Source organism: Hakea prostrata, chromosome 3 (genome assembly GCF_041222555.1).
Source record: "Hakea prostrata isolate BN-2017 chromosome 3, UWA_Hpros_2, whole genome shotgun sequence".
Lineage (NCBI taxonomy): Eukaryota > Viridiplantae > Streptophyta > Magnoliopsida > Proteales > Proteaceae > Hakea > Hakea prostrata.
In genome coordinates, this window is record NC_142602.1 from 76,098,652 (window position 1) to 76,126,066 (window position 27,415).

At 38.1% G+C, this 27,415-nt stretch overlaps 3 protein-coding genes across 3 annotated transcripts; all 3 read left to right on the top strand.

Moving 5' to 3' along the window:
- Window positions 1–10,258: 10,258 nt before the first annotated feature.
- Window positions 10,259–11,100, top strand: LOC149023108 (uncharacterized). Its single transcript, XM_089147767.1, has 2 exons — window positions 10,259–10,426; window positions 10,531–11,100. Exons 1-2 carry the CDS (start codon window positions 10,259–10,261, stop codon window positions 11,098–11,100), a joined length of 738 nt encoding a protein of 245 aa, XP_089003893.1.
- A 789-nt stretch (window positions 11,101–11,889) lies between these two features.
- Window positions 11,890–12,706, top strand: LOC149023109 (uncharacterized). The gene is made up of 2 exons (XM_089147769.1): window positions 11,890–12,057; window positions 12,137–12,706. Exons 1-2 carry the CDS (start codon window positions 11,890–11,892, stop codon window positions 12,704–12,706), a joined length of 738 nt encoding a protein of 245 aa, XP_089003895.1.
- Window positions 12,707–25,302: 12,596 nt separating this feature from the next.
- LOC149023110 (uncharacterized) lies at window positions 25,303–26,925 on the top strand. Its single transcript, XM_089147770.1, has 2 exons — window positions 25,303–25,549; window positions 26,127–26,925. Exon 2 carries the CDS (start codon window positions 26,140–26,142, stop codon window positions 26,923–26,925), a length of 786 nt encoding a protein of 261 aa, XP_089003896.1. The 5' UTR covers window positions 25,303–25,549; window positions 26,127–26,139.
- Window positions 26,926–27,415: the final 490 nt, after the last annotated feature.

The following is a 27,415-nucleotide window of genomic DNA, read 5'->3' on the forward strand; positions in this document are numbered from 1 at the left end:
GGGCACAAATCAGATGGCGGTGAAGAGTTCTAATTTCTCCATAGAATTTTTCAATGGTCAAAACAATTTCACTTTGTGGCAACAACGGGTGAAGAACATCCTTACGCGAGAAGGTACTGTTAAAGCTCTCAGGAAAAAATCAGAAAAGCCAGAGGCGATGAAGGAAGACGAGTTGCAAGAGTTGAGAGATCTAGCAAATAGTACAATCCAGTTGCATCTTGCGGATAATGTTCTTCGTGAAGTCATCGGGGTGGTGGATCCAGAGGAAGTCTGGGCAAAGCTGGAGAGTAGGTACAAGTCCAAGTCGTTGACAAATCGGTTGTTTTTAAAGAAACAGTTATATGGCATTCGGTTGTAAAGGGAGCAAATTTTGACAAGCACCTGGATGAGTTCAACAAGATTTTGACGGAGTTGTCGGCTCTTGATGAGGAGATCAAGGAGGAAGACAAGGTATTACTTTTGTTGGCATCATTGCCTCAGTCATTTGATCACATTGTGACCACATTACATTTTGGTAAGGATACTTTGAAACTTGATGATGTTATTACTGCATTGCTGATGAATGAAATATGGCAGAAAAATAGTGGTGATAGGGAGTCAGATGAAAGTAGTGCCTTGGTTGTAAGGGGGGTCATAGTAGAGGAAGACCAAATGGGAGAATGGAGGGGTCTAGCAAGTCAAGGAGTCGCTCAAAGTCTGTTGCTCGCAAAGTAACTTGTTACTATTGCAAAGAGGAAGGTCATATAAAGAAAGATTGTCTAAGGCGTAAGGAAGATAGGAAAAGGAAGGACAAGGAAGATAGGAAAAGGAAGGATAGGGAGAGTGATGAATCATTTATTGCTATCTTATTGAGCGATGATGGAGGAGATGATGTGTAAAACCCAGCCCTAACCTTGACCCGGAAACCTTGTTATTTATAGGTCCAGTGACCCGAAGTAAAGTAAGAAGTCAGCTTTGGGCCATCCCAGTGGAGGACTTGGTGTCTGGCTTTGAATCCATGAGAGTTGATGATGAAGTTCTATTTATGGAAACTGAATCTTGATGAAGATCGGATTAGTTGATGGACTTGGAGTGCTCTCTATCATGGTTTGAAGGCATTTCTACCTATTAGGTAAGTCACTTGATATGTGTGCAAAACCCCTTTAGGATTGGATTTGATCTGGGTCTTCAATTCCCTGTTTAGGAGTTGTTGTCGCATTGGTCTACTGATTGGTCGACTGGACCAGTCGACCAATCCACTCGACCAATGGGTGCTGTCTTTGGCAATTAGGTCTTGCTTGCTCTATTTAAGTCCAATCTCGAGTCTACTTCGTATTTTCTGCCTCCAAACTCTTTGGAACGAACCAAAGACCTCTGCAAGTCATCTCCCTTGCATCCTTGGTGTTTTTCTTGAAGGATCTTCGTCAAAACTCTTCCTTTTGCATCAAAGGTATGTCTACGCTCTCTTCTTCTCCTCCATCTCTATTTTTCTTTCCTTTTTGAGTTGAGAAAGAGAGGAGATGCTGCATTCTCTGTTGCAAACATCTCTGGACTTGTCTCTCATGATTTTCCTAAGGATTAATGGCTAATGCAATGATCTTAACCATGATCATTGCAAGCTTTTGAAGGAATCATGATCAAACCATGATCTAGTCTTTGTTTATCTTTTGATTTGAATTCAAATCTCTTTAGATCTACTATATTGATCATGTTAGTAGTCAATTGCTGTGTTTTCTTTTCATGATCCATGATCTATCAATCTCTAGTTGTTTCTCTTCTACCATACCATGTTTTCTTCATGAATCATGATAATTACATATATGGTAGGTTTTGTTTCCTTATTTAGATTTATGCTCTTAGGTCTATTTTCTTGAAGATCTAAGTATGCTTTTCATGATACCTTTACCTGAATCAATGATTCATTCTCCTATTGTTCTTGCCTTTGATTTCTATCTTGAATTCTTCAAGAACCATGATTGATCTAATTATGGTAACTTTTTGTTTCCTAATTTGTATCTTGATGACTTGATTTGTTTAGTGTTTTGAGATCCCCTATATGTTAGGATACTACTAATGTAGTTTACCCCTTGATTAGTACCCTTTTGAACCACCAAATTCGGATTTTATATCTCAAAACTCTGATTTTATAGGCTATCGTCTGCATTGGTCGACTGGATGGACAGTCGACCAATCCACTCGACCAATGAGTACAACAACTCGTAATTGGTCTGTTTTGGATGTTTTGGTATCTTTTCTGTTAGGGATCTTTCCTAATATGTTGTATACACTTGTTTAGGACCTTCTTCTCAAGTTTGTCAAGATCTTACTTGATTTCTTAGGATTCCTTTGCAAGTTATAAAAGGTAAGGATGGTTACTTCTTTAACAACATAAATTGCATATCCTAGTTTCTATATTTGAATCTTGTTAAGTTATTTCTTTAATTAGATTCTTATAATGTTATACTACTGTGGTACTGTCTTGATATCAGTAGCATTACTTATTTATATTGAATTGACTCATGTATGATTTACTTACCAGTTATATACAAAGTGATTGTAATTATTGATTTCTTTCCATATATGAAGTTACCATATATGTGATGTTATGAATTGATGCTTGTGTATGCTTAAGTATGGTTTGGAAAGGAGAGGTGTCCTTTTGACACTTCTGTCCTTGGACAACTATGGGAATATTATGGGATGTTTCCGGAGATGCCCTCTGGACACCTTCCTAAACTGTTGGATGACATATCTAGGACTGTCTAGTAGTGTTGGGCTAGGATGTCCCGTTATGTCAGACCCTAATCGGAGGGGTATTGAGACCGAACGACCCGTGGTAGCAATGGGGATTCATGGGCGCTCAAGACCGGTAACCAACCCGTGAGAGGACAGGAATCACATTGTGGGGGCCATTTATTGGAGGGTTGCATATGGATAGACTTTGGCTCACGGGCGCTCAAGATCGGTAACCAACCCGTGAGGGGACGTGAGAGCTTCCCGTTTACCATATGTGGATGACCAGTAGGGTTGATGAGTCCGTAGTCAGGGACTATGAGGACTCTAGTGTGAAGGATACCGGAAAGGATTGTCAGGGACGAGGAATGGACGTATCTGGATCTGACTTGATGTAACTAAGTAGAAGACTTGCATTTAGCTAGGCTTTACCCTGACATTCGCCGGTACTTAGACCAATGGTTATGTGAGAGAGTGGTGACCTATACCCCCAGCCATGGAATGTCCCGAGGGATGCCGGACCCATTACCAACTGATGATGAGTGTTTGAGACCTTCCTAAAGAAGTACGGTGCTATGACTTAAAGCATGTCTGCCAATAGAGACCAGCATATATAGAGTTAGATTCATACATTCATAGTTTGTCTCATACCATATTGCATCTATGTTTGTTTTGTAATCCTGCCATTTATGTTATTATGGATTTAACTGCCTTACTGAGTTTCTTTGAAACTCATTCCTTTATTGTACAATGTTTGTTAGACTATTCTACAGGTTCTGAATATCATGACGGCCCGTATAAAGAAGCGCAAGGAGAAGAGGCATATCTCCAGGAAGGTGATTGCAGTTACAACAATTACACTGAAGATTCCGCGAGTGGTTATGCTCCGTACGATGCTTAGTCCGACCATAGAGTGGAAGCGCCCTTGTGCTGTTTATGAGATTTATACTTATAGGGATATTGTCTATAAAGTTGAGAACAATTTAGTTACCTATTGTACCTGCTATTGGGATTATATTTTATCTTGCTTATTCTCTTTTAGAACTACTTTTCCGCTGGTTGTAGAGTGGGATTTCGCCTCACTTTACTTATGTGATTTAGACACTCTGATTATATCTAGTACTCTGATTTATATATGATTCATTCTTTCCTTATTTGGATCTATGGTTTATCTTCCGCACTTTTATTATTATTGTTCATGATTATGTTATTGTTTATGTGGGAGGTTGATTACTCGATACCTGATCTTCGGGCTGTGGATCACACTCTCGGGTATGCCAGATAGGGTACCGGCTGGGAGGATGTGACATGATGTCCTTCTGACTTCATCATCAGGTTTGAATACTTTAGATTGGATTTTAGACTCGAGTGTTATTTTCACATGTGTTCAGTCAAGAATCAGTTTGCTACATATCATGCATGTGAAAGTGGTACAGTCAAGATGACAAATAACGCAGAAAGCAGGGTTGTTGGAGTTGGGATTGTGCGAATTCGCATGTTTGATGGGATTGTGCGAACTTTGACTGGGGTTAGACATGTGTCATATTTAAGGAAGAATTTGATTTCATTAAATACACTAGATTCTAAAGGTTTTAGATGGTCATCTGAAGGTGGAGTTCTCAAGGTTTCAAGGGGATCAATGGTTGAGATGCGGGGAAAGATGATTGGTAAGTTGTATAGGCTTGCAGGAAGTGTTGAAACAGGTGGAGCTCCAGTTGACACTTTGGCAAGGGATACAAGTAGACAGAATTTGCAAATTGTTTAGGCGTAAAACAAGGGCAAATTTGGAAAGAAGTGAGTGAGTTTCGCTTTGGATTTGGTGAGTGGTAGTGATCTCTCGAAGTTGGCTGTGACAAAAGGAGAGATGGAGCCACGTCACGTCGTATAGTAGCAATGAGCTGTATGGGACACCCCAAGTGGGGGGTGTGCGCCATGCTGGTTTAGTGATGGCAGTAACAAAAGCATCCCTGAAGGGGATGTGGGCCATGCGGTAAGGTGTGATGGATACACAAAGACTAATGATTACAGAGAAACATCATCAATGGTTTTCTTCAAGGTGGTTTGCAGAATTCAAGCCAAGGTGGAGATTGTTGGGTTTGGGTGTCTTGTATTCTTTAGGTCCATGTAATTATGGTTTTAGTTGTATTTGTAATTGAAACAGGGTTTGGGTCAATTACTAGTACTGGGTTAAACTTGTAATTACATTGGGATTAGGGTTTTAGGTTTCCCTATAAATACTCTCTGTAGAATAACCTAGTAAACATAGAAGCAAAGACTAATGCTTTGTGGGTGTGAGCTTTTTTTAAAAATAGTGGAACTTCTTTTCTCTCAGGTGGACATAGGCAGGGTTTTGCCGAACCACGTTAAATCCCTCTTGTATGCTTTGTTTGTGTTCCTCTCTATTCGTGGTTGTGCATCCATTATCCCAACATGTGTCCCCTCGTATAATGAAGCCCCGCCCCTCTATAATTCAACATCCACCCATTGAAATTAGCCTCTTTCCCACCTCTCACCCAGCCCAACCCTTAGAAAGTTTAAAAAAGAAGAAGAACCCAAAACTCCTTTTCCCACTTGTAGAGCAGTCTCCAAGAGGAGGACAAGGAGAGGGCAGCAATTGCCTTCAGAATGCAAATGAGGTACTCTAATTTAATCAACCAAAGGAGGTAGGCCTATATGACAGGTACCTCACATGCATTCACATAAGTTCATGCGCATGAAGTTACAATGAACTCAAGAATGAAAGAAACCCAACAAAGGTTGATCATGGGGATAGACAGGGATAGGGTGGAGCTGTAGAGGCAAGATCATTAACATGATAATAGTAGTGTAAAAAGATACACAAAAGTGAATAATTATGTAAATTTCCATAAATTAAAATGAAAATGGATGCTTTTGATATTGATAAAACACTCTCCAGTTATCTTGAAAATCCAACTTGACCCCTGGTTTTAGAATTCTTAAGAGTAAGACAAATAACAATAAAAAGAGTTGAGGATCTTCAAAATCCTAGCAAAAAAGAAAAACTGAAATAAAGTAAACCAAATATTTCTATTTCCAATAGCTCTATGCTCCTCTTCTGAAAATATGACTGGACTTAGACTGTATTCACGCATCACCCAGTTTGCCTGTACTATCGCATTTCCAGTTGACCCGACAAATTCCAATGTGTCCTTAAACCCTAGCTTCTTACCCTCGTCAAAGATCTCCTCCCGCAATGTAGAAACTCTTCAAAATGGTTCTTCATCAACTCCGTTTGGTTGCTTACGCGCAAAGAAGTATGCTTGTTTTGTATATTTGAATTGGTTACCTACAGTAACATCATTGAAGGCGAACTAAATCAGTTCATCTGTTGAAATGCATGATAAAGAATATCAATACTAAAAATGATCTCAGAGAGAGAGAGAGAGAGAGAGAGTGAGAGAACCTTTAGGAAGAAAAACCGGATTGCAACTGTAGGGATCAACATTGTCAGAGATGAAACCAGAAACAAGTTCATCAAGATGACCCAAAAGCTTGTCTTTGAGAAACTTCAGGAGTTCAGGCTCTGTGGGCATAAACCTCAATCCTGGAGGTAATTTTGGTGTTGACATTTTTGTTTATATCCTGGCAGATTGAAGAACATGAAAAGGCATGTCAAGAAACATTACATGTATATGGACGACAAGAAATTTACAACAATAACATCTAATAAAAGGATTGAGAATAAATCTTGACAAACACATTATTTATTTGAGAAAAATTAGTCACTCATGTTTAGGTCAAGGAACAATTCATCACAAACAAATCTTCTTGACCATTTTCCAAGGTTTCTCATGTAAACCAGCTTCTTTTATTTGCTTCTTCTCTAGCAAAATTGTCAAGAAAAGTTTTGTTGGAACTTTAATGAGATAATACTATACACCTTAAACAATGAAATCTGAACTTGAAATTAAGTTTCTGCCGTCTCTACTAATAAGTAACTTAGAAAATCAAGTGAGAAATTAAGGGAATTTATAATCATCAATCCCTCCATGATACACTACAAGAGAAATGTGCAACACTTCATTTTAAGAAGACAGTTAGAGATGCTATATATTTTTAGTTGTGATTAATAATTATTGCTTCTAAATAAAGACTTTTTGTGGTGGTACTGTGTAGTTTTTAAGCGGCACTAAACAATAATTTAAGTGCTATTCATCATACAACTATTAAAATATTTAAAAATTCATCATTTAACACCCTACTTATAGTTGAAAAACAGTTTTTAAGAGAAACTTTTAGTAGCATTAAGTTTTCATTTGGTAAAACCTTATTGCAAATTTGCAACTAAATGCTTCATGATGATAATAAAAAATAAAACATCCTTAAATCTATTTTTTCTTTTGTCATAAAAACAAAAATTAATTCACGACTTCTAATACATACTTTAGTGAAAATTTCTGTATGGATGTACATATATGACATTCAATTGTATTCGAAAACTTTTTTATGAGAATAGACCACCTTTTAAGAATGGAATCATGTCAAAGTTTATAGAATGCCCTAGTTAGATAGTATAGAAGGATTACAAGAGATTTACAATTAAAATAAACTCCAAAAATATAATGGGAAAGATTGCATGCCCAATAATAAACTCAAAAATTTCTTCGTCAAAAAATCATTTGATTTAAAGAGCAAAAAATGAAATACAAAAAGCCAAAAATTACAAGAAATTGTAAAGTGAAAAAACCACAACTCTACTCCCAAGGTATTTAGAGATGTTCTATCATATATTTAGCTACGATTGATAATTATCGATTCTAAATTAAGGCTTTTAGCAATGTTAGCTTTCATGGGAAAATTAAGATCTTTCGAGGATTGAATTTTCCTAGTCATCACAAGGCTCCGAATGCATGCATAAGAATATTTCGTAGAACCTTAATTTATGGGCCATTAAGTCTATTAGAAAGAAAAGAAAACTGTACATGCAAGAAGATCTTGAACCTAAGACAAGAAGATGACCCTAACAGGACAAAAATTATGTGATTGTTGGAAAACGAAACAAGAATATGAAATAGAAATAGAAATTTTAAGCATTCCCAATTGGTTTACTTAGTTTATTGTTATCAAAAAAGAGAAGAAATTGAGAAAAGGAAAAACCTAGATGCATAAGATCTTCGAGGCGTTGAACAGTTGAGCCTATTTCATTTACAAATCAAAGGAGACGGCACAATTTTCTATAATAAAAATTAAAATTGAAACAGTGAATAAGATGCATACTTGAGTATAGGAATACGTTTGAATCCTCGAAATCCTCCTTCACCAGTAATGAATTTGAAGGATGACTTTAGTCTTACTTTCACTTGCAGCAAAATGAAAGAATGCCCATGGCTGCTCTTAAAGAAATCTCACTTTAAAAGCTCTTCCAAAAACCACTTTACAGCTCATCTCATAAAATTAAAGTGGGGTTTCTATTAAAGTTCCATGACATGCACTGATAAGAACAAGGAATATTTTGGGGTTACATTCTATTGTAGCCATTGGATATTAGATCTACATACTAGTGAAGGTGATGCAGATGATATTGCTACTACTACATTTTTCCTAATAACTGATGTACCCCCTAATTCTTACCAAAAGTAAAGATTTACCACAGATTCTTACCCTCCACCCAAAAAAAAAAGCATCCATCTTTAATCTCTCCATTTAAGCCATGTGGCATAATACTCTTCTTTTTATAATGATCCCCTCAAATCTCTCCTTGTCACTAATCTCTCTTTGATCTCTTCATGCGTTGCTACACCATACTCAAGGGAACATTTTGGACAAACAATTAATCGTTTCCGAGTTGGTCATTCAAGAAACGCAATGGATAAGCTCTCCCACATTAGGGTGGATGAGACAAATGGGATCCCTTTCTTTACCATGTGGTCCAGCCTAAGCCCAACCCCGGGTATCTCGGGCCCAATTCCTTCTCCATAAGGCCCAACTCTTCGCTCCCTTTGCCCCCTCCACCCGAGCCCTTTCTAATACCTGCAACCCAAGCCTGTATTACTCCCCACACTTTCCCATCTCATACCCATTCTTTTCTTCCTCTTCACCTACCGATTGAGTTCGACCTTCCAAACTACGGAGCACAAATTTTATTTGAGAACAAAGCTAGCCCCATTGTCTCTCGTCCCGCTATCTCCATTGATTATAGGCAGCATGTCTGTAGTAAAGTGAACCTCTCCCAAATTCCACGATAAGTACATCCTTGATGAGGTACTCTCGTGATTGAAACCTCTACCTCTTCCTATGCCTCAGACCCAGAGGGTTGCAAGAAAAAGCAACAGGATTACCAAGGGGTGTTTTCAACTAATGTGGAACTTTCTTACCCGGTTTTTTTATCCGCTTTTGCTTGATGCCTTCCGTTGAGCCTATTTTCTTTGTTTTTGCTGGGTTTCCCTTTGGTTTGAATTGTACTCTCTCCCCGCTATCTCGTTTTTCTTCTTTTGATTAATGAATTTATTTAAATTTTTTTATGTGTGAGTCCCTCTAGTGGACCACAAACTAATGTTGGGTCCCTTAAGTGCAATATATTACGTGTGGTCCTAACCAAACTAACACTGTTAGTCGCCGTTAAGCATGTTTAAATTTTAAACGTGAAAGGACGAAAATGTCCCTCAGATTATTTTATATATATATATATATATATATATATTAACCATATAATTAATGATTAATGACCAATTATCTCTTTCTAAAACTATATATTAACATAATGTATTAAATAATATAACTTGAGAGACACTTTGGTTTCTTCATTTTTTGAAATTTAAATATACTTAATAGGGACTAAGGATGTTAGTCTGCTTGGGACCCACACATAAAAAAATTCATTTGTTTATTAATCTCCAAACCCACCACCACCACCACCACCCAAAAAATAAAAAACTTCAAGAGCAAGTTGGGTTTTTACGTACATTATGCATCCAAGTTAATGTAGTTGATGCAATTGTTAAGTCCAACGTGACAACCCTAGAGCTTTTAGCTCCATATAAGACATCTTTGGAGCAAAAGGTCGGTAGAGGTAAGTTCATAAGTTTTCTATACCACTTAAGTTACACGCCATGAGCAAGTTGGGCTTCCATCATCATTGCCAAGGCACACTTCAAGGTGTCAATGTGCCTACAAGATTGTACCTTATCGAAGACTCACAGAAATACAAGGTTGGAACTGGCTCTTGACTCAATTGAAAAGCTTCAACGCAGAATCAACATAAACCTTCAAAACTTGTACTCATAAAACTCTGAATTTTCCTCCACTAAGAGAGCAAATTCCTTGTAGCCATACATTATCCGTACAACTCGGTCAACGAAAACTCCAAGCTTTTAGGTATATCTACGATGTAATTAATTCCTTTTGCTTTTTGGTTTCCTGTCAAAAATATAGGCTACAATTGTTGATTGATTCCTCCTTTTAAGTAAAGCATCATCAAATCTAAGTTCCTAATGGTATAGGCTACAAAAGTTGATAATTGATTCCTCCTTCCAAGTAAAGCATCATCAAATCATCTCTGATAAGTTCCTAATGGTTAGAATCGGTAATGGAGTTAACGGTGGAATACCTGGATGTGATCTTAATCTCAGCAGGGCTCTTGATTATGTTGATCTATCATATCTTCCTCATCTACAGAATTTTCAGATCTCCTGAAACAACAGTAATTGGCTATGAAAATCTCAACAGGATGGCATGGGTTGAGAGAATGATGCAGGTTTGTTTAATTCTCGTTCTCCCTAATTGAACTATTTAGCTGTATAATCAGATTAATTGCCTCCTAATCTTGATTAGTGGGTGTTCGAAGTTTGAAACGTGCAGGGTGACATGAAAAACACAAGCCTAGCACTAAATGTGATATCAACAAACATAACAGGTGCAACCTTCCTGGCTTCTGTGAGCCTTACGCTTAGCTCTCTTATAGGTGCATGGGGGGAAAGCGCCCCTGGAAATCTATTCAAGAATGTCTACGTCCATGAAGACACAAAAGGCTCATCAATTTCCCTCAAGTACATGAGCATGCTCTTAGCTTTCATGCTGGCATTTGGGTCATTTGTTCAGTCTGCAAGGTACTTAATCCAAGCTGATTTCTTCATAAGCACGCCGAACAGCGACATGCCGGTGGAGTATGTGCAATCGTCGGTGATCAGAGCCAATAATTTCTGGCAGCTGGGTTTGAGGCTGCTCTACTTTGCGATGATTTTCATGTTTTGGAGTTTTGGTTCAATTCCTATGTTTGTGTCATGCGTGGTTTTGGTGTTGTTTCTGTATTTCGTGGACTCCAATTCTGTACCTATGCATGATTATGGGCCGTTGAAGAAGGAGGAAGACAATGGTTCCGACTACAGTGGAAATCCTCCGGTGGAGGAGTTCATCACAACAGTTGATTAGGACATTATACCACCGCCCATTCTGAATGCACTCACGGGCCATGTTATTGGAGCAGTTATCCAAAAGAGACAAACCTACGTAGGTTTTTCTCCAGCTCTTTTGGGTCCCATTGGAAGGTTCTCTCTAGGAGTACAATTCATGACCTTCTACAAAGACATCAAATCATACCAAATCCATCATGGGATATAGTGGATTTCAATATGATTGGTTCCTAAAGTGTCTCAAAGTCTTGTACAAAAACATGATTCAGCCACGATTCATATGACTGATGTCCATGTATCGTTTAAGGTAAATATTGAAAATGTTTTTGTACCGTAATGTATGTCATATGAAAAGCATTTTTGTACCTAATTGTACAACCAAATCGTACTAGCGTGAATCATAATTCTAGACTAGAAACTGAGGGTAAATGAACGATTAGAATTTGAGAGAATAATTTTCCATTTAGGGAGGGAGCCGTTTATGAACGCTAGTCCGCACAAATGTGTGTCGGTGAAAGCGAGTCCAATTCGAGCGAATCAATCGATCCGATTCCAAGAGTACGAACAATGCTTCCGATTTCTTTATTGCGCTTTAAGTGTTTAGCTAGGTTACCTGCCCCAGTGAAGGACATTCAATGTGTATTTTATAAGTTTCCAGCCGTTCCCAGCCTATTAGGTACTTCCATTACGTCTGTTGGTGGTTGTGTCCTTCACGCTTTCAACTAAACCATCATCAAACTCATCTCTCCCATGTTCGCTAGATGGAGACAAGCAGAAGCAGAAGCAGAAGACAGGATTGGAATAGGTAATGGAGTTTGTGGTGGAATACCTGGACCTGATCTTAGTCCCAGCAGGGCTCTTGATAGTGCTTAGCTACCATCTCTACCTCATCCACCGACTTCTAAGGTATCCTGCAACAACAGTAATTGGCTATGAGAATCACAACAGGAATGCATGGGTTGAGAGAATGATGCAGGTGTAGTTAATTCTCTATCACTTTAATCAAATTGGTGACTTCATAGTCCTGATTATTAGTGGGTATTTGGAACTTGCAGGGTGATACGAATAACACAAGCTTAGCAATCTCTGTAATTTCAACAAACATATCATGTGCGACCTTCTTGGCTTCTGTGGCCCTTACTCTGAGCTCTCTCATAGGAGCATGGCTGGGAAGCTCGTCTGGTAATCTCTTCAAGAACTTTCACATAGTTGGAGACTCGAGTTCTGCCATTCTCTCTGTCAAGTACCTGTGCATGCTCTTAGCTTTCATGCTAGCGTTTGGGTCATTTGTCCAGTCGGCAAGGCACTTGGTCCAAGTTGATTTCTTCATAAGCACCCCACACACCGACGTGCCGGTGGAGTACGTGCAGTCGTCAGTGATAAGGGCTAACCATTTCTGGCAGGTTGGGTTGAGGCTCCTCTACTTTGCCATGAATTTCATGTTTTGGATTTTTGGGCCGATTCCGATGTTTGCGTCATGTGTGGTTTTGGTGGTGTTCCTGTGTTTCTTGGACTACAATTCGGTGCCTTTACATAAATATCAGCCGGTCAAGGAGGTGATGGAAGATGTGAGAAGCCCAACACCATCGGAAGCGGGTGGTGGAGGAGTAGGTCTGCACAGTTAGGGCATTATAGGACCAACCATTCTGGGTGCACTGTTTGTAGGGAAGCTTATGTGTTTCCATGGTTCCTAACTGCTCTTTGTTATAGTACTGCAAAGGGCCAATTGGGACTGATAGAGATGTGCAGGCTTCGGGATTTAGCTTGTGAAATATTTTGAAAACTCGAAATATATGGTAATTAGATCGCAACCTCTTTTGGCTTTCCCTCTATGGTCGATCTCCACCAATGCCCTGATTTGGTCATGGTTGAGTGAACTGGCATCAGGGTCCATGGGGAGTGAAATTCCGTATCATTCTCTTTCTTTTTCGGTAGACCCACTCTTCTCAACTAGTAGAGATGATCTTATAGTCAACGTCAGAATTCAAATCTAGAAGATCATAAATTTAATAGCTGTGAATGGTTTCAACCACTTCTTGCCCCAAAAAAGAAAAGAATGGTTTCAACCACTTGGGGAAAAAAGTTTACGTCTATATTTCTTAAATTGGGGCTAAAGTAGGGGGTCTCTATTATGCCATATATTACGTTTAGCTCGGTCCCTTGTGTCAAAGTCCGTTGAAACTTGAAAGCGGTTAGTAAAATTCCAATTAAATTCAAATATTACCCAATTATCCTAAATAAAAAATAATTAATTTATACATGTTAACATATAGGTGGGTCTTCACCTATTTATTCATTGGTTAAGTTGTGTAAGTTGAACCACTATGAAAAACCATCTACCACCACTAGTAATGACTCACAACTGTAAGGATTTTAACGTGGTTTGACAAGATCGTCTACGTCAACTAAAGAAAAAGAATTTCACTATTTTCTGACAATCTCACCGCTCTTACACTATACACAGTATTACCTTTTTCTTGCACATCATACCTGGGTATCTCACAGAGACTATTCTATAGGAAAACCCATACTCTAATCCCCATATAATTACAATTCTACCCCTTGTACAACTAATTGACCCAAAGCTTATTTCAATTACCAAATACAACCAAACTCTAATCATATGGACTTGTAGAATACAAAACACCCAAACCCAATAATCTCCACCTTGACTTGAATTATGCAAACCACCTTGAAAAAAATTATTGTTGATGTCTAATCTGCAATCATCTTTGTCTCTATGCATCTGCCACACCTTATTGCATGGCTCACATCCCATCAGGGATAATTTTCATGATTGCCATTACCTAAACAAGCATGTCATTCACCCTCACCTAGGGTATACAACTCATTGTCATCGTACGATGTAATGCAGCTCCACCTTTTTTACTATTACACTCAGCTTCAAGAATCATTGTAACTTACCAAATTCGAAGCAAAAATCATCCATTTCTTTCTAGATTTACACTTATTCAGCAATGTTCATAATTTGAAAAACCTAAAAATTTTGTCTATCACCTGTACCCTTTGCCCGAGTTCCAATCGGAGCTTCATCTATTTCAACACTCCCTGCAAGCTTGTATAGTTTACCGATCATCCGTCCCTGTATCACAACCATGGATCCTCTACTCCACCCTTCAAATAAATATTTGAAACCTTTAGAATCCAGAGTTCCCATTGAAATCAAATTCTTCCTTTTATCTAGCACATGTTGAAACCAAGTCAAAGTTTGCACAATCCCATTAAATAAGTGAATCCATACTGTCCCAACTCCAACAACCTTGATTTCTGCATTATTTGCCATTTTGACAATACCATTCTGAGATGTGTAATATGTAACAAACTGATCCTTGACTGAACACATATGAAGCGAACAACTAGTATTTAAAATTCAGCCTGAAGTATCCATACCTAATGATGTAGTTAGAAGGAGATGCCCTCCATCATCACTCCAAGACCCATCTAAACTTGCAATAGATGATTTTTCCTTCTTCTCCTTCTTTTTCCTATCGTCCTTAGGCCTTAGACATCTATATATGATGTTCTTTTGTGCAAAAATAAAAAACTAATTTTTGACCAGTAGACTTTGAGCGATCCCTTGATTTGTCAGACCTCTCCCATTTTATTTTCCTCTACCATGACCACCCCTTACAACCAAAAGCACTACTTTCATCTAACTTCATATCACTGCTATCTTTCTATCGTGTTTCATTCATCATCAAAGCAGCAATAACGCCATCAAATTTCAAAGTATCCTTACCAAATAGTAAGGTATTCACATTGTGATCAAATGATTGAGGTAGTGATGCAAACAAGGTAATGCCTTGTCCTCCTCTTTGATCTCTGCATCAAGAACCAAAAACTTTGTCAATAACTTGGACTTATACCGATCTCGACTTTACTTGGACCTGCTCTGGATCTGCCAACCTAATAACCTCACAAAGAACGTTATCTGCAAAATATAACTGGATTGTATTGTTCGCTAGATCCCTCAACCCTTGCCTCTCAACTTCCATCATTGTCTCTTGCCTTTCTAAATTTTTTTTGAGAGCCTCAACAAATCCCTCATGCGTAAGATTATTTTTCACCCGATTGTTGTCACAAGATGAAATATTTATGACCATTGAAAGTTTTATAGAGAAATTTGAATGCTTCACCCCTAGCCTAGTTGTCTTAACTATGCCTTTCATACTTGTCATCAACCTGAATAACTAGTCCGTTGATCTCCGTAGGAACCTACAAAACAAAACCTCTTCGATCCATCACTTCAACTGACTCCAAAATGCCCAAAAACTAAGGAACACCTAATCTCACACAAAAAACCTTCACACAAAATCCCATGGAAACAACCTATAAGAAACAAATCCCATTAAAAAAAAAAAGGGATAATTACTGTTGCCCCCCTGTACTTTGATTTTATTACTAATAAAACCCTGTTCTTTACAAAATTACTGTTGCCCCCCTTCCTTATAACGGTGTTAAGTAGCCGTTAAGTTTGAATGTGTAATGTCCACTTTGTCCTTCATTAAAATTAAGAAATCAAAAGACGATACTACCCCATTTATAAAAACCAGATTAAATGTCAATTTTACCCTAACTTCATTTATTTTGAATTAAAAAAATATTGGCTTTCCACCTTCACTAAACTTATTTATTTTGAATTAAAGAAATTGGCAAAATTCAAATTCGATTTGGTTTCCCACCTTCTCCTTTACCATACGTAGGGAAGGAAACCACAATTATTTTTTTTTGGGGGGGGGGACTGGTGCTTTTTTAATATTGGAAACCGAACGTAACACCTCCCCATGGGAGTTTAGACTTTCATTGCTTTACTAACCCACCATTGATGAAACCACAAAATCTTGCCAGAGAAGGAATTAACGAAGTAGGTGATATTCAGTTTCCAAATTTGAGTTGAATTCTATCTCCCCTCCTCTTCGGTTTCTATTTTAATTTTATTCAATTATTATTTCTTTATTTTGGTTTTTTTTTTTAGAGTAAAACAGATTATGATTATTTTTTTCTCTACAATTAATTAAGGGTATTACTGTAACTTGACAAAAGGGCAAATAAGTAAAGAGATAAGTAAAAGGGTATTTTGGGATTTTTAAAAAATATGGAGATGCCACATCATCAGTAAACTAACGGAACTTGACAGTAGGGGGGCATTAGTAATTATAGACAAAGTTAAAGGTTGGATTAGTAATTTTGCAAAATACAGGGGATACATTAGTAATAAAATCAAAGTACAGGGGGGCAATAGTAATTATCCCAAAAAAAAACTATTTTTATTTTTGTTCTTCCTCCACCTAATCAAAAAAAATTTTCCTTCCACTTTCTTTGGTTCCACATCCCTTTTCCAATCAAATTACTTTCCTCCTTTACAATTTCATGACAACTTCCATGAAATCCCTTCTTTTTCTCTCCCTCTCTCTTTTATTTCACCATCCTAACCCTTAATTGTCCTCTTTTTTCCTTCTTTTCAACGATCAAAACCGATTGTTCTTTCTCATGATCTAAAACTAGTAGCTAGATGATCAAAGAAAGTTTATCAAAATTATAAGATTTCAATTGTATAATTCAGAATGGGTTCAACAAAGAAAATTGGAATCGAAGAAGTTAAAATAATAGAGATATCCTTACAAAAATTACACCATTATTAAAATCAAAAGAAAAATTAAAAGTTGAAACCATCATAGGAGTTCGCTGATAAGAATCGGCCGCATTCGAAAATGAATTTAGACTGATATGGACAAATTTCTTACCAGATATTCTTGTGGACAAAGGAAAACTCAAGTAAGAAAAACAATACTAAGCATTGAAGGAAAGCTTTACCTTATAAATAATTCATGAAAGCATAGCAAAAATCAAAAAATTGCGTCAAACAAAAATAAAGCTATGTTGCCTCTCTCTCTCTCTCCCCCCATAGACATGAGAGCTTGGTCGATGCAGCATATGACTATCCAAAATTACCCAACATTGGTGCCACTTCTCAAAATTTGATCGGCCCAACTTGGTTCATTAGATGATTATAATAACCTTTGATAGATGCAATACCTAGAGACTGCTCTTTTTCATGGTAGGGCACGGTGGAAGGAGATGGCCTCTCTTCTCAAAAAAATCCATTTGAGATTAGCAGGTTGGAAAGCTAACTGTGTTTAAATGATTGAAGAATCTACACGCACACTAGAACTGTTATTGTAATCACAATACTCCTTTAGAGCTGAAACGTACATGAAGTACTTTCTTTAAGGTATTTAGACACCCCGATTTGTGCAATACGGGTTCTAAAAGTGTCTTCACCCCAAGATCAGTCAGCCCAAACCTTTAAGGTTGCACCCCAGAAAGGTTTACTCAAGGTATAATTAGGTTATGTTCACTGCTTAACAGAATAACAGGGAGAGAGAGAGAGAGAGAGAGAGAGAGAGAGAGAGAGAGGAGGAATTCTGTGTGTCAAGAATGAGCACGAAAATGAGTTTATATAGAGCCCCAAAGGCTGGGGGTGAAAGAGTAAGGCTATGAGGGTACCTTTCAGCTCAACTCTCTTTAGGAAGGTACCTCCAGCTGACCTCCCTACAGGAGAGTACCACTCAAATGGCATCTCCACGTATTCACCCAGTAGTGGGCTTTCCAGAATAGGGCCCATGACAAAATGTGCCTTCCGGACCAAAGCCCACGACCCAAGTCCCAAGTCATATAGATTTATTAATATTAATATATATCTATATAACCATAGCAGGGTCACAACAGGATTCAGGCTTGGTTCGTGTCGCACAAATTAATAAGACATGGGCCCTTACTATATATAAACCATATAATCAAATCCTCTCAACCCGATGTGGGACTAAATAAAACCATGGATAAAAGACACGATTTAAACAAATATTTATATAAATTAACTTTAATAAGTTTTGAACATACTTACAACAACCCCCCACAATGGTTAAAACTTCAAATACAAAGGCTGAAGACTCAAGCAGTAGTGAACACATTAGACACAGTAGGACACTTCGTTGTAGATGTCTTTCGGACTTGAATCTACACTAGATCTGATAAAGCATGCTACAGAGTACCGGTGAAGTCTGACTTCTTGAACCTATCCTCTTCAGTGTAGCTGGCTACTTCACCATTCATATCCAATTGGTCGACCTTCTTAACAACCCCTTTATAAAGAAAAATAGACATTTTTATTGGCCTTGTCTCGAATCTTGGTCTCATAGATATTTAAGGAACTTTACCTGTGTAATATTTCCAACTGAAGGCGGCCTCACCCTCTATATCTGTTTAGGTCAGCATTAGGTGTGCACCACATTTGACACACCCCCACATTTCGTGAGCTATGCTTGATTAAGAGTCAGTTACTCATCCTATCAACAATATGGTAGTACTACTTTACTATAATTATTCAGAATGGGTATAGTAGTACAAACAGGTCATCTAGTGACTTCGTTGGTTACCCTTTGAACCTAATTCAGGATTTAACCTCTTCACATAGGTTGGTTGTCCGTCACATGACCTATGTCACAGGTCTTGATCCCATTCCCATAAGTGCTTCATTAAAAGCTCTTGTAGGCATAGCTTTAGTGAACATATTAGCTAAATTCTCCTTTGATTTCACGTAATCAATTGCAATTGTTCCTTCATCAATATATTGCCTTACAAGATTATGTCGAAGACTTATGTGTCTTCTTTTGCCATTATATACCCGATTCTTGGCTCTTCCTATAGCTGCTTTACTGTCACAGTGCAGCGATATAGGTGGCATTGGTTTGGGCCATAAAGGTATATTTGCAATCATGTTTCTATGCCATTCAGCTTCACTTCCAGCCTTTTCCAAAGCTACGAATTCTGCTTCCATTGTAGAAGATGTTCCGCATGATTTCTTAACTAACTTCCATGAGATTGCTCCTCCACCTAGCATAAACACATATCCACTTGTAGCTAGTGTTTCTCTTGAATCTGAGATCCAATTAGCATCACAGTGTCCATCCAAAACAAAGGGATTTCCACTATAGTGAAGTCCATAATGCATAGTACCCTTAAGATACCGAAGTAACCGTTCAATTCCAAGCTAGTGCTCTTTACTAGGATTATGAGTATGCTGGCTAAATTTTCCAACTGTTAGAGCAATATCTAGCCTAGTACAGTTCATGGGATAAATTCTGAGATCCAATAATCCGTGAGTATCTCTTCCCGATTTCTTGGTTCTCTAATATTTTTCTGAAAATTACTTTCCATAGTTAAAGGAGTTTTGAACGAACTAGAATCATAAAAACCAAACTTCTTAAGCATATTTTCCACATAATGAGCTTGAGAGAGTATAATTTCTCTTTCTTTTCTGATGATTCTAATTCCCAAAATTACATCAGCAGTGCCCAAATCTTTGGTGCCAAATAAAGAAAATAGCAGTTTCTTAGTTTGATTAACTATTTCTAGATTTGTTCCCATGATCAACATGTCATCTACATAAAGTAGAATAAAAACACCCTTCCCTTGATGAAACTTACTATATAAGCACCTTTCAGAGTCTTTGACACTAAAACCCTTTGAAATGAGAGCAATATCAAATTTCTCATGCCACTGCTTGGGTGCTTGCTTCAACGCATACAATGACTTGACTAATTTACAAACCTTATTAGGTTGACCAAGAGATACATAACCTTCTGGTTGTCTTATGTAGATCTCTTCCTCCAATTCCCCATTCAGGAATGCTGTTTTTACATCCATTTGGTGTATCACCAAATTGTGATAGATGCAATAGCCATGAGAACTCTCAAAGTAGTTATTCTTGCTACATGTGCAAAGGTGTCAAAGTAATCTATGTCTTTCTTTTGCCTAAAACCTTTGACTACAAGTCTGGCTTTAAACTTATCTAAGGAACCATCAGGTTTCAATTTCTTTCGAAATATCCACTTGGTCTCTAACACCTTTGAACCTTGAGGAAGATTTACCAATTCCCAAGTGTGGTTAGCTATAATGGAATCTAGTTCACTCTTTATAGCTTCCTTCCAAAAGACAACATCCGGAGAAAAACTTGTTTCACTATATGTGAGAGGGTCATTGTCTATAAGATAGACTATCCACTCATCAGATGAAAATTTAGTTTTCCTTTGTCTTTTTCTTTTCCGTATAGGATTCTCATTTCCACTTGGAGTCAATATTATCTCATTTCCACTGTCTTGTGTCAATTCATGAGATAAATCAGCGGTTGTAGCCAAATCATTTCCATGATTCATACTACTACTTCCAGACTCACTATTAAGTCTATTAAATTTAAAAGGAAATATTCTTTCAAAGAATTCAGCATCCCTTGTCTCAATTATTGAATTTTCCTCACAAATTTCTTCAATGGTTCTTATAACCAAGCAACGGTATGCAGAACTATGTACTGCATATCCTAAAAACACACAGTCAATGGTTTTAGGACCAACTTTTCGCTTCTTAGGTTCTGGAATGGCTACTTTGACCAAACAACCCCATGTTCTCAAGTGTTTCACACTTGGTTTCCTTAAATACCATTTTTCATATGGTATCAATCCAATTTTCCTGTGGGGAATTCTATTTAAAACATAACACGAAGTTAATATTGCATCCCCCCACAAGTCAAGTGGTAAGCCAGAACTGATTAACATTGCATTCATCATTTCTTCTAATGAACATTTTTTCCTTTCTGCTATCCCATTAGATTCTGGTTGATATGGGGCAGTGGTTTCATGAATAATGCCATTCTCTTCAAAGAATTTACTAAGGCTGAAATATTCTGACCCTCTGTCAGTCCTTAGCCTTTTTATCTTTCTTCCAAGTTGATTCTCTACTTCTGCTTTATAAGACAGAAAGGCATTGCTGGCTTCATTCTTAGATTTCAGTAGATATATCATAGTATATCTAGAACAGTCATCTATAAAGGTGATAACATACCTAGTACCACCTCTTGATCCTTGTGATTTGAAGTCACATAAATCACTTTGCACTAGTTCTAGCAAATTCGTTTTTCTATCCACTGACTTATGAGGTTTCTTTGTAAATTTAGCCTCAACACAAATTTGACATTTAATCAGTGGTGGTTTAATACTATGTATAATGCCCAACTTACATAATTGAGATATATAAGGTGCACTACTGTGACCTAGTCTACCATGCCATAAATCAAAAGAATCAAGAACATAAGCAAGAATCGAAGTATTTATTAATTCAGTAATACTCAATATAAAGAGGCCATCATTTAGATAACATTTTCCAATAAATACATCATTTTTCAAGAGAACTGCTTTGTCTACTTCAAAGGACAGTTTGAACCCAGCTTTATTTAGGAGCGGACCCAGAGATCAGATTTCGCCTTATATCTGGTACATAGAGGACATTCTCCAACTTCAGAATTTTTCTAGAGGTAAGCTTTAGGGTATTTGTCCTTTTCCGATTACATTGGCTGGTTGAGAATTTCCCATGAAGATCTTGTCAACAGCATCAGAGTACTTGGAGAAGAAGCTCCTATCTCCACAAATGTGCTGGTGGCACCTTTATCTATCACCCAGAATGTTGACTTTTCAACTATAAAAGCCTCTGTTATCATTGCAGTGTAGATCTCAGAATCAATTAGATTAGCCCTTGCTTTCTCTGATCCTCCTTTCTTCTTTACCCTGCAATCCTTTATGAAATGCCCAGGTTTGCCACACTTGAAGCATGCTCTCTTCTTCTTTTTGAAGGTAGCATCTTGATTGGGTTTCAGAGACTTATTAAATTTCTTTTTTTGTTCAGTCTCTACCAAGTTGGCCTTAGGCTTATTGGAACTACTAGGTTCGTTCCTAAGTCGGTTCCTCTCTTCTATTCCCCGATCCGAACCACAACATCGTCAAAGGCCCAGTCCTTCCTCTTCTGTTTCATTGAGACCTTAAAGGCACTCCAAGAGGAAGGAAGCTTGTGTATCAAGGCACTGGTCACAAAGGCATCTGGCAGAATGATATTCTCTTTTGCCAGATTCCCCACCAACACTTGATACTTGTTTACTTGGTCGGAGATGCTAGTCCCATTGACCATCGTAAACTTCAGAAAGGTTTCAACCACAAACCTTGAGTTACCGGCATCCTCAAGAGTATACTTCTTGACTAATGCCTCCCAGATTTCATAAGCAAATTCAAAAGAGCTATACACATTGTATAACTCATTTGACAACGCATTTAGAATGCGATTCTTACATTTGAAATCCGCAGTGAACCATTCGATCCTTTTCTGCTTGAATGAAGGATCACCTGACTTATCAGGTTGGGGTTCACTCAGCACAAATGCTATCCTAGCTTCCATAAGTGTGAAATATTGCATTTGCTTCCAACGTTTAAAGTTCTCACCTTTGAACTGCTCGATTTTGTCAAAATCTGACTTTCCGGTTGGTGGTTGTGAAGCTTGCAGAGATGGAAGAGGAGTGTTGTTCTCAGTAACTTTCTCATGTGCACTTACTTTTGCAGAGTCCTTCATGTTGGTCTCTTTTCCAACGGTTGTGTTGACTACTTCAGTGTTGTCAGTAGCCATAGTAGAAAATTCTAAATACCTTAAAGTAGTTTAAACGATTAAGGAATCTGCATGCACACTAGAACTGTTGTTGTAATCACAATACTCCTTTAGAGCTGAAATGTACATGAAGTACTTTCTTTAAGGTATTTAGACACCCCGATTGTGCAATACGGGTTCTAAAAATGTCTTCACCCCAAGATTAGTCAGCCCAAACCTTTAAGGTTGCACCCCTGAAAGGTTTACTCAAGGTATAATTAGGTTATGTTCACTGCTTAATAGAATAACAGGGAGAGAGAGAGAAAGAGGAGGAGGAATTCTGTGTGTCAAGAATGAGAACGAAAATGAGTTTATATAGAGCCCCAAAGGCTGTGGGTGAAAGGGTAAGGCTGTGAGGGTACCTTTCAACTCAACTCTCTTCAGGAAGGGACCTCCAGCTGACCTCCCTACAGGAGAGTGCCACTCAAATGGCATCTCCACGTATTCACCCAGTAGTGGGCTTTCCAGAATAGGGCCCATGACAAAATGTGCCTTCCGGACCAAAGCCCATGACCCAAGTCCCAAGTCATATAGATTTATTAATATTAATATATATCTATATAACCATAGCAGGGTCACAACAGGATTCAGGCTCGGTTCGTGTCACACAAATTAATAATACATGGGCCCTTACTATATATAAACCATATAATCAAATCCTCTCAACCCGATGTGGGACTAAATAAAACCATGGATAAAAGACACGATTTAAACAATATTTATATAAAATAACTTTAATAAGTTTTAAACATATTTACAACAAACGGGCCTTTTGGGGGGGGGGGGGGGGTGGGGGCGCTTCATAAAACAAAACTGGGCGCCCTCCTAAACAAAACCAACTTGTTGTTTACTAATAATAATAAAAAAAAGTTGGTTTGCCCACTTAGTTGGGGGGGGGGTTCAACCAAAATAAAAAAAATTTCTATATTTTGTTGGGGTTAATGGTGTGGGGAGAAAGGAGGGAGGGGGGGGGAAAAAAAAAATAAAAAAAAAAAAAAATTTTTATATTATTGCAAAGTGGGAGAATTTTAATCGAGACCGACTCAATATGGGTTAGATGTCTAAAAGCCAAATACTTTCCCAAGTTTACCATCTTTGACCCAAAAGTCTATGGCAGATCTAGATCTCATACTTGGAATAGTCTCAAAAAGATTATCACTCTTTTGGCCCAAATGGTGATGATAGAAACTTCTTTTTGGTTTGATCCTTGGCTCCCTAAAGCTCTATGGACGTGTTTAGGAGGGAATATGCCTAGCTTTCTTCACCAGGACCGTAGCCTTACTGAGGTTGCTAATAAATGGTTGTCTTTGGAATTTAGTTTAACCAATGTGCTTCCTGATATTGCAACAAATATCAATAGATTAACCTTGTTGATTGCAAGGATGAGTGGAAGTCCACGCTCTCTACAACTCGGCAACTCACTACCAAATTGGCCTACAAAGAGCTAACTCATGTTGATTCACATTCCTCTAACAATTTAAATGCTGCATGGTGGGAATTCTTTTGGAAGATGAAGACACACCCAAAATTTAAAATGTTTTTTTGGCGTCTTGTGCATGTAGGGGTCCCTATTAAGGAGATATTATCTCAATGGACAAGGGCTGACTCTTTATGTACACTATGTGGCTGAAGCAACAAATCAGTTTGGCATCGTTTGTTGATTGTGCTTGGGCTCTGCGAGTTTGGGCCACAAGACACTTAGGCCTTCAAGTGGACAGGCTACCCCACTGTAGTTTGATTGATATTTGCATTTATTTTCATTCACAACTTGATAAACCTTTGTTGAACTGGTTTATGTTCATTTGGTTAATAACTTGCTATGATATTTGGAAGGTTAGAAATGAGGTGGGGTTTAAAAAAAATACAACCTAATCCTATGTTAGTCATAGACTATGTTAATAAATGGATACAGGATTTACGTATTCAACCCCTGGAACTAAAGAAATATTGAGTCTTGTCCATAGATATCACATTAATATGGAATGTATTTGCAGGATATCTAAAGACTTAAGTATCAACAGTGATACGATTCTTATGTGTGCAGGAATCTTCTCCCCTACGAAAAACCAAACCATGGGTGGCTGGGATCTGATCAATACAAGTATGCAGTGGGAAGGGGCAGTAGCAATCTTCAACAATGAGGATGATGCAAACAGATGTATTATTGCTGGACTTCTGGCTGGAATGCGAGTGGCACAAACTAAAGGAATACCGGTCACAACTATTTGAAGCAACTGTCAACAATTAGAAAATTGGCTCCAAATTGAGAAAACGAGGTGGCCTATAACAGAAGCAAATGAACTACTACGATTAGGAGCTATCTTAGAAAATATAAAAATTAAACATTTTGACAGTGCCACGACACAATCTTGGCTCATCAATTTGTGTCAACATACTTTCATTGCTGAACACACTATAGATTGGGTGTATATCACTTGTTCGAACATCTGTACACAATAAACTTTTGTGTTTTCTATCAACCCAAAAAAAATTAACCTTTGATAGATGATTGTAAGCATGGAAAGAAGTTTGGGGATTGTTTGTTTCCTCCTACAAAACATTAGGGGGGGGGGAAAAAAATAAATTTTTAATATTTTGTTAAATTTCTGTTTTTTCTCTTTATTGGAGGTAATATCTTTACCCGAAACAAAATACCGAGATTTCGCCGATTTCTCGGCGAAATTCGGCGATAAAATGCGGGGCTCGTGGGAATTTTTCATTATTTATCTTTTGAATTTCGTTTGATTTTCTCTCTCCTCACCCACACCATCCAGAGCTTCTCTCTCCTAGTTCTAGGTGTTTTGGCCATATTTTCGTCCGATCTTCGACATAAAATCGCAGTACTCACTTCATTCTTGACGGATATAGCCTTATTCGCGACGATCAAGCGAGATTTCACACAAATCTGGGTGTTTTTCATCTGAGAGGTAAACTGTTCTTCACTAAACTATTTTTTTTGAAAATGCATGCCATAATATTGTTGGATGGGTATGAAATTAATATATGTTGAATACAATAGGCTGATCTACAAACTCACGGAGTCGAATTTTTTTTTCACTAAGTAATTTATTTATTTATTTTCGGGCGTCAAAAATTGTATTTTTATACATTTTAAATGCTTGCTTTTTGCATGATATATGTGTTGCATTGTGATTGAAAAAATATATGTGGATCCCCATGGGTCAATCTACAAACTCACGGAGTCGGAATAATTTTCGACCCAATAAATAATTTTTTGATTTTTTGAAATTTATTAAAATATGAATATAAAATATAAATAATTATGAAAAAAGAGAAACAATTAGGAATAAATAAGGAAAATGATTTTGAAAATTATAGAAAATTATAGAATACCTATATAATTATTTTTAAGTGCTTCTTGTATGGTTTCATTGTCAGTTTTGATATGGTAGCATTTTCTTTTGTCGGAAAAAATTTATATATTGTTTAAAATATTATATTGGTATTGTTTAATTGTTTGTGAAATCATTTTTGTTGCAACAGACCAACTGTTATCATGTCTAGTAGTGGGAGAGGAGCAGGTTCACAGGGCCAGGGACAGGGACAGACACAGGGAGCGGCGTCTGCAGGGAAGGGGAGGGCTGATCCTGCATGGCAATACTGTGTTGCAATCGATGGAAATAAAAGTAAAACAAGATGCAACTTCTGTGGTAAGGAGTTGAATTCTGGTGGCATAAGTAGGTTTAAGGCTCACATTACTGGTAGTTCAAAAGATGTGGCTACCTGCACTGAGGTGAATGCGGATATCAGAAAGGCAGTTAGGGAGATGGAGAAAGACAAGGGGAAGAAGAAACAAGAGAGGAGAAGGGTAAATGAAGCATTGGATGAGGCGGTGCGGGCACCATCATCTTATAGAGTTGATTCAGATTCTGATCAGGAGGTTGATCCCGTTGATTTGAGAGAGCGGGAGGAGAGGGATGTTAGACGGGCGATGGCTGAGAGTAGGGCGATGCAGTACCAGGAGGAGGAGAGGGCCAGAGCTAGATTTACAGGAGCTGGTACCTCTAGGCCTGTAGGGGCTGGAGCATCTGGATCAGGGGCTGGAGCATCTGGATCAGGGGCTGGAGCATCTGGATCTAGGGACAGGGGTGGTATACGTGGTATGTTCAGCAGATCACAGAGTCAGAGGGTCCCTTCTACGGCTGATGTACGGGGATCACGTCCACGTGACTATCCACAGAGGTCGGATCCTATCCTAGAGCAAGATCCTGATATTTTCAGAAATAAGGGGCTAAGCAGCCCAAGATCACAGGTGCATGGAAAGGGATGGCGAAGAAAGTGAAGAAAGCAGTGTCGAAGTGGATGTACTACAATGCGGTTCCGGCACATACAGCACAGGGTCCTTACTATAGTAATATGGTTGACACTATTGCTAAGGCAGGTCCTGGACATCCTGGTCCTACCCCTAAGGAGGTGTTGACCACTTTCTGACTGAGGAGAAGGAGGAGCTGCAAGAGTACATCAGTAATTTGAGAATATTTTGGGAGACATATGGATGCACCATTATGTGTGATGGCTGGACCGGTCCGACAAGAAAATCCATCATCAACTTTATGGTGTATTGTGATCGAAAGACTGTCTTTCTAAAATCTGTGGATGCTCTTTGGGCGGACAAAAGACCACGGGTATATTCTTGGACTTTTGCGGGATGTGATTGATGAAGTTGGGAAGGAGAATGTGGTGCAGATTGTCACCGACAATGGCGCCAACTTCAAGAAAGCCGGTGAGTGCTGATGAATACAGATTGGATATAACCTATATTGGACACCTTG

Coding starts and splice junctions, on each gene's coding strand:
- LOC149023110 (XM_089147770.1), top strand. CDS start 26,140: ATGTCTAGTAGTGGGAGAGGAGCAGGTTCACAGGGCCAGGGACAGGGA.
- LOC149023109 (XM_089147769.1), top strand. CDS start 11,890: ATGGAGTTTGTGGTGGAATACCTGGACCTGATCTTAGTCCCAGCAGGG. Junction 12,058..12,136: donor GGGTTGAGAGAATGATGCAG/GTGTAGTTAATT, acceptor TGGAACTTGCAG/GGTGATACGAATAACACAAG.
- LOC149023108 (XM_089147767.1), top strand. CDS start 10,259: ATGGAGTTAACGGTGGAATACCTGGATGTGATCTTAATCTCAGCAGGG. Junction 10,427..10,530: donor GGGTTGAGAGAATGATGCAG/GTTTGTTTAATT, acceptor TGAAACGTGCAG/GGTGACATGAAAAACACAAG.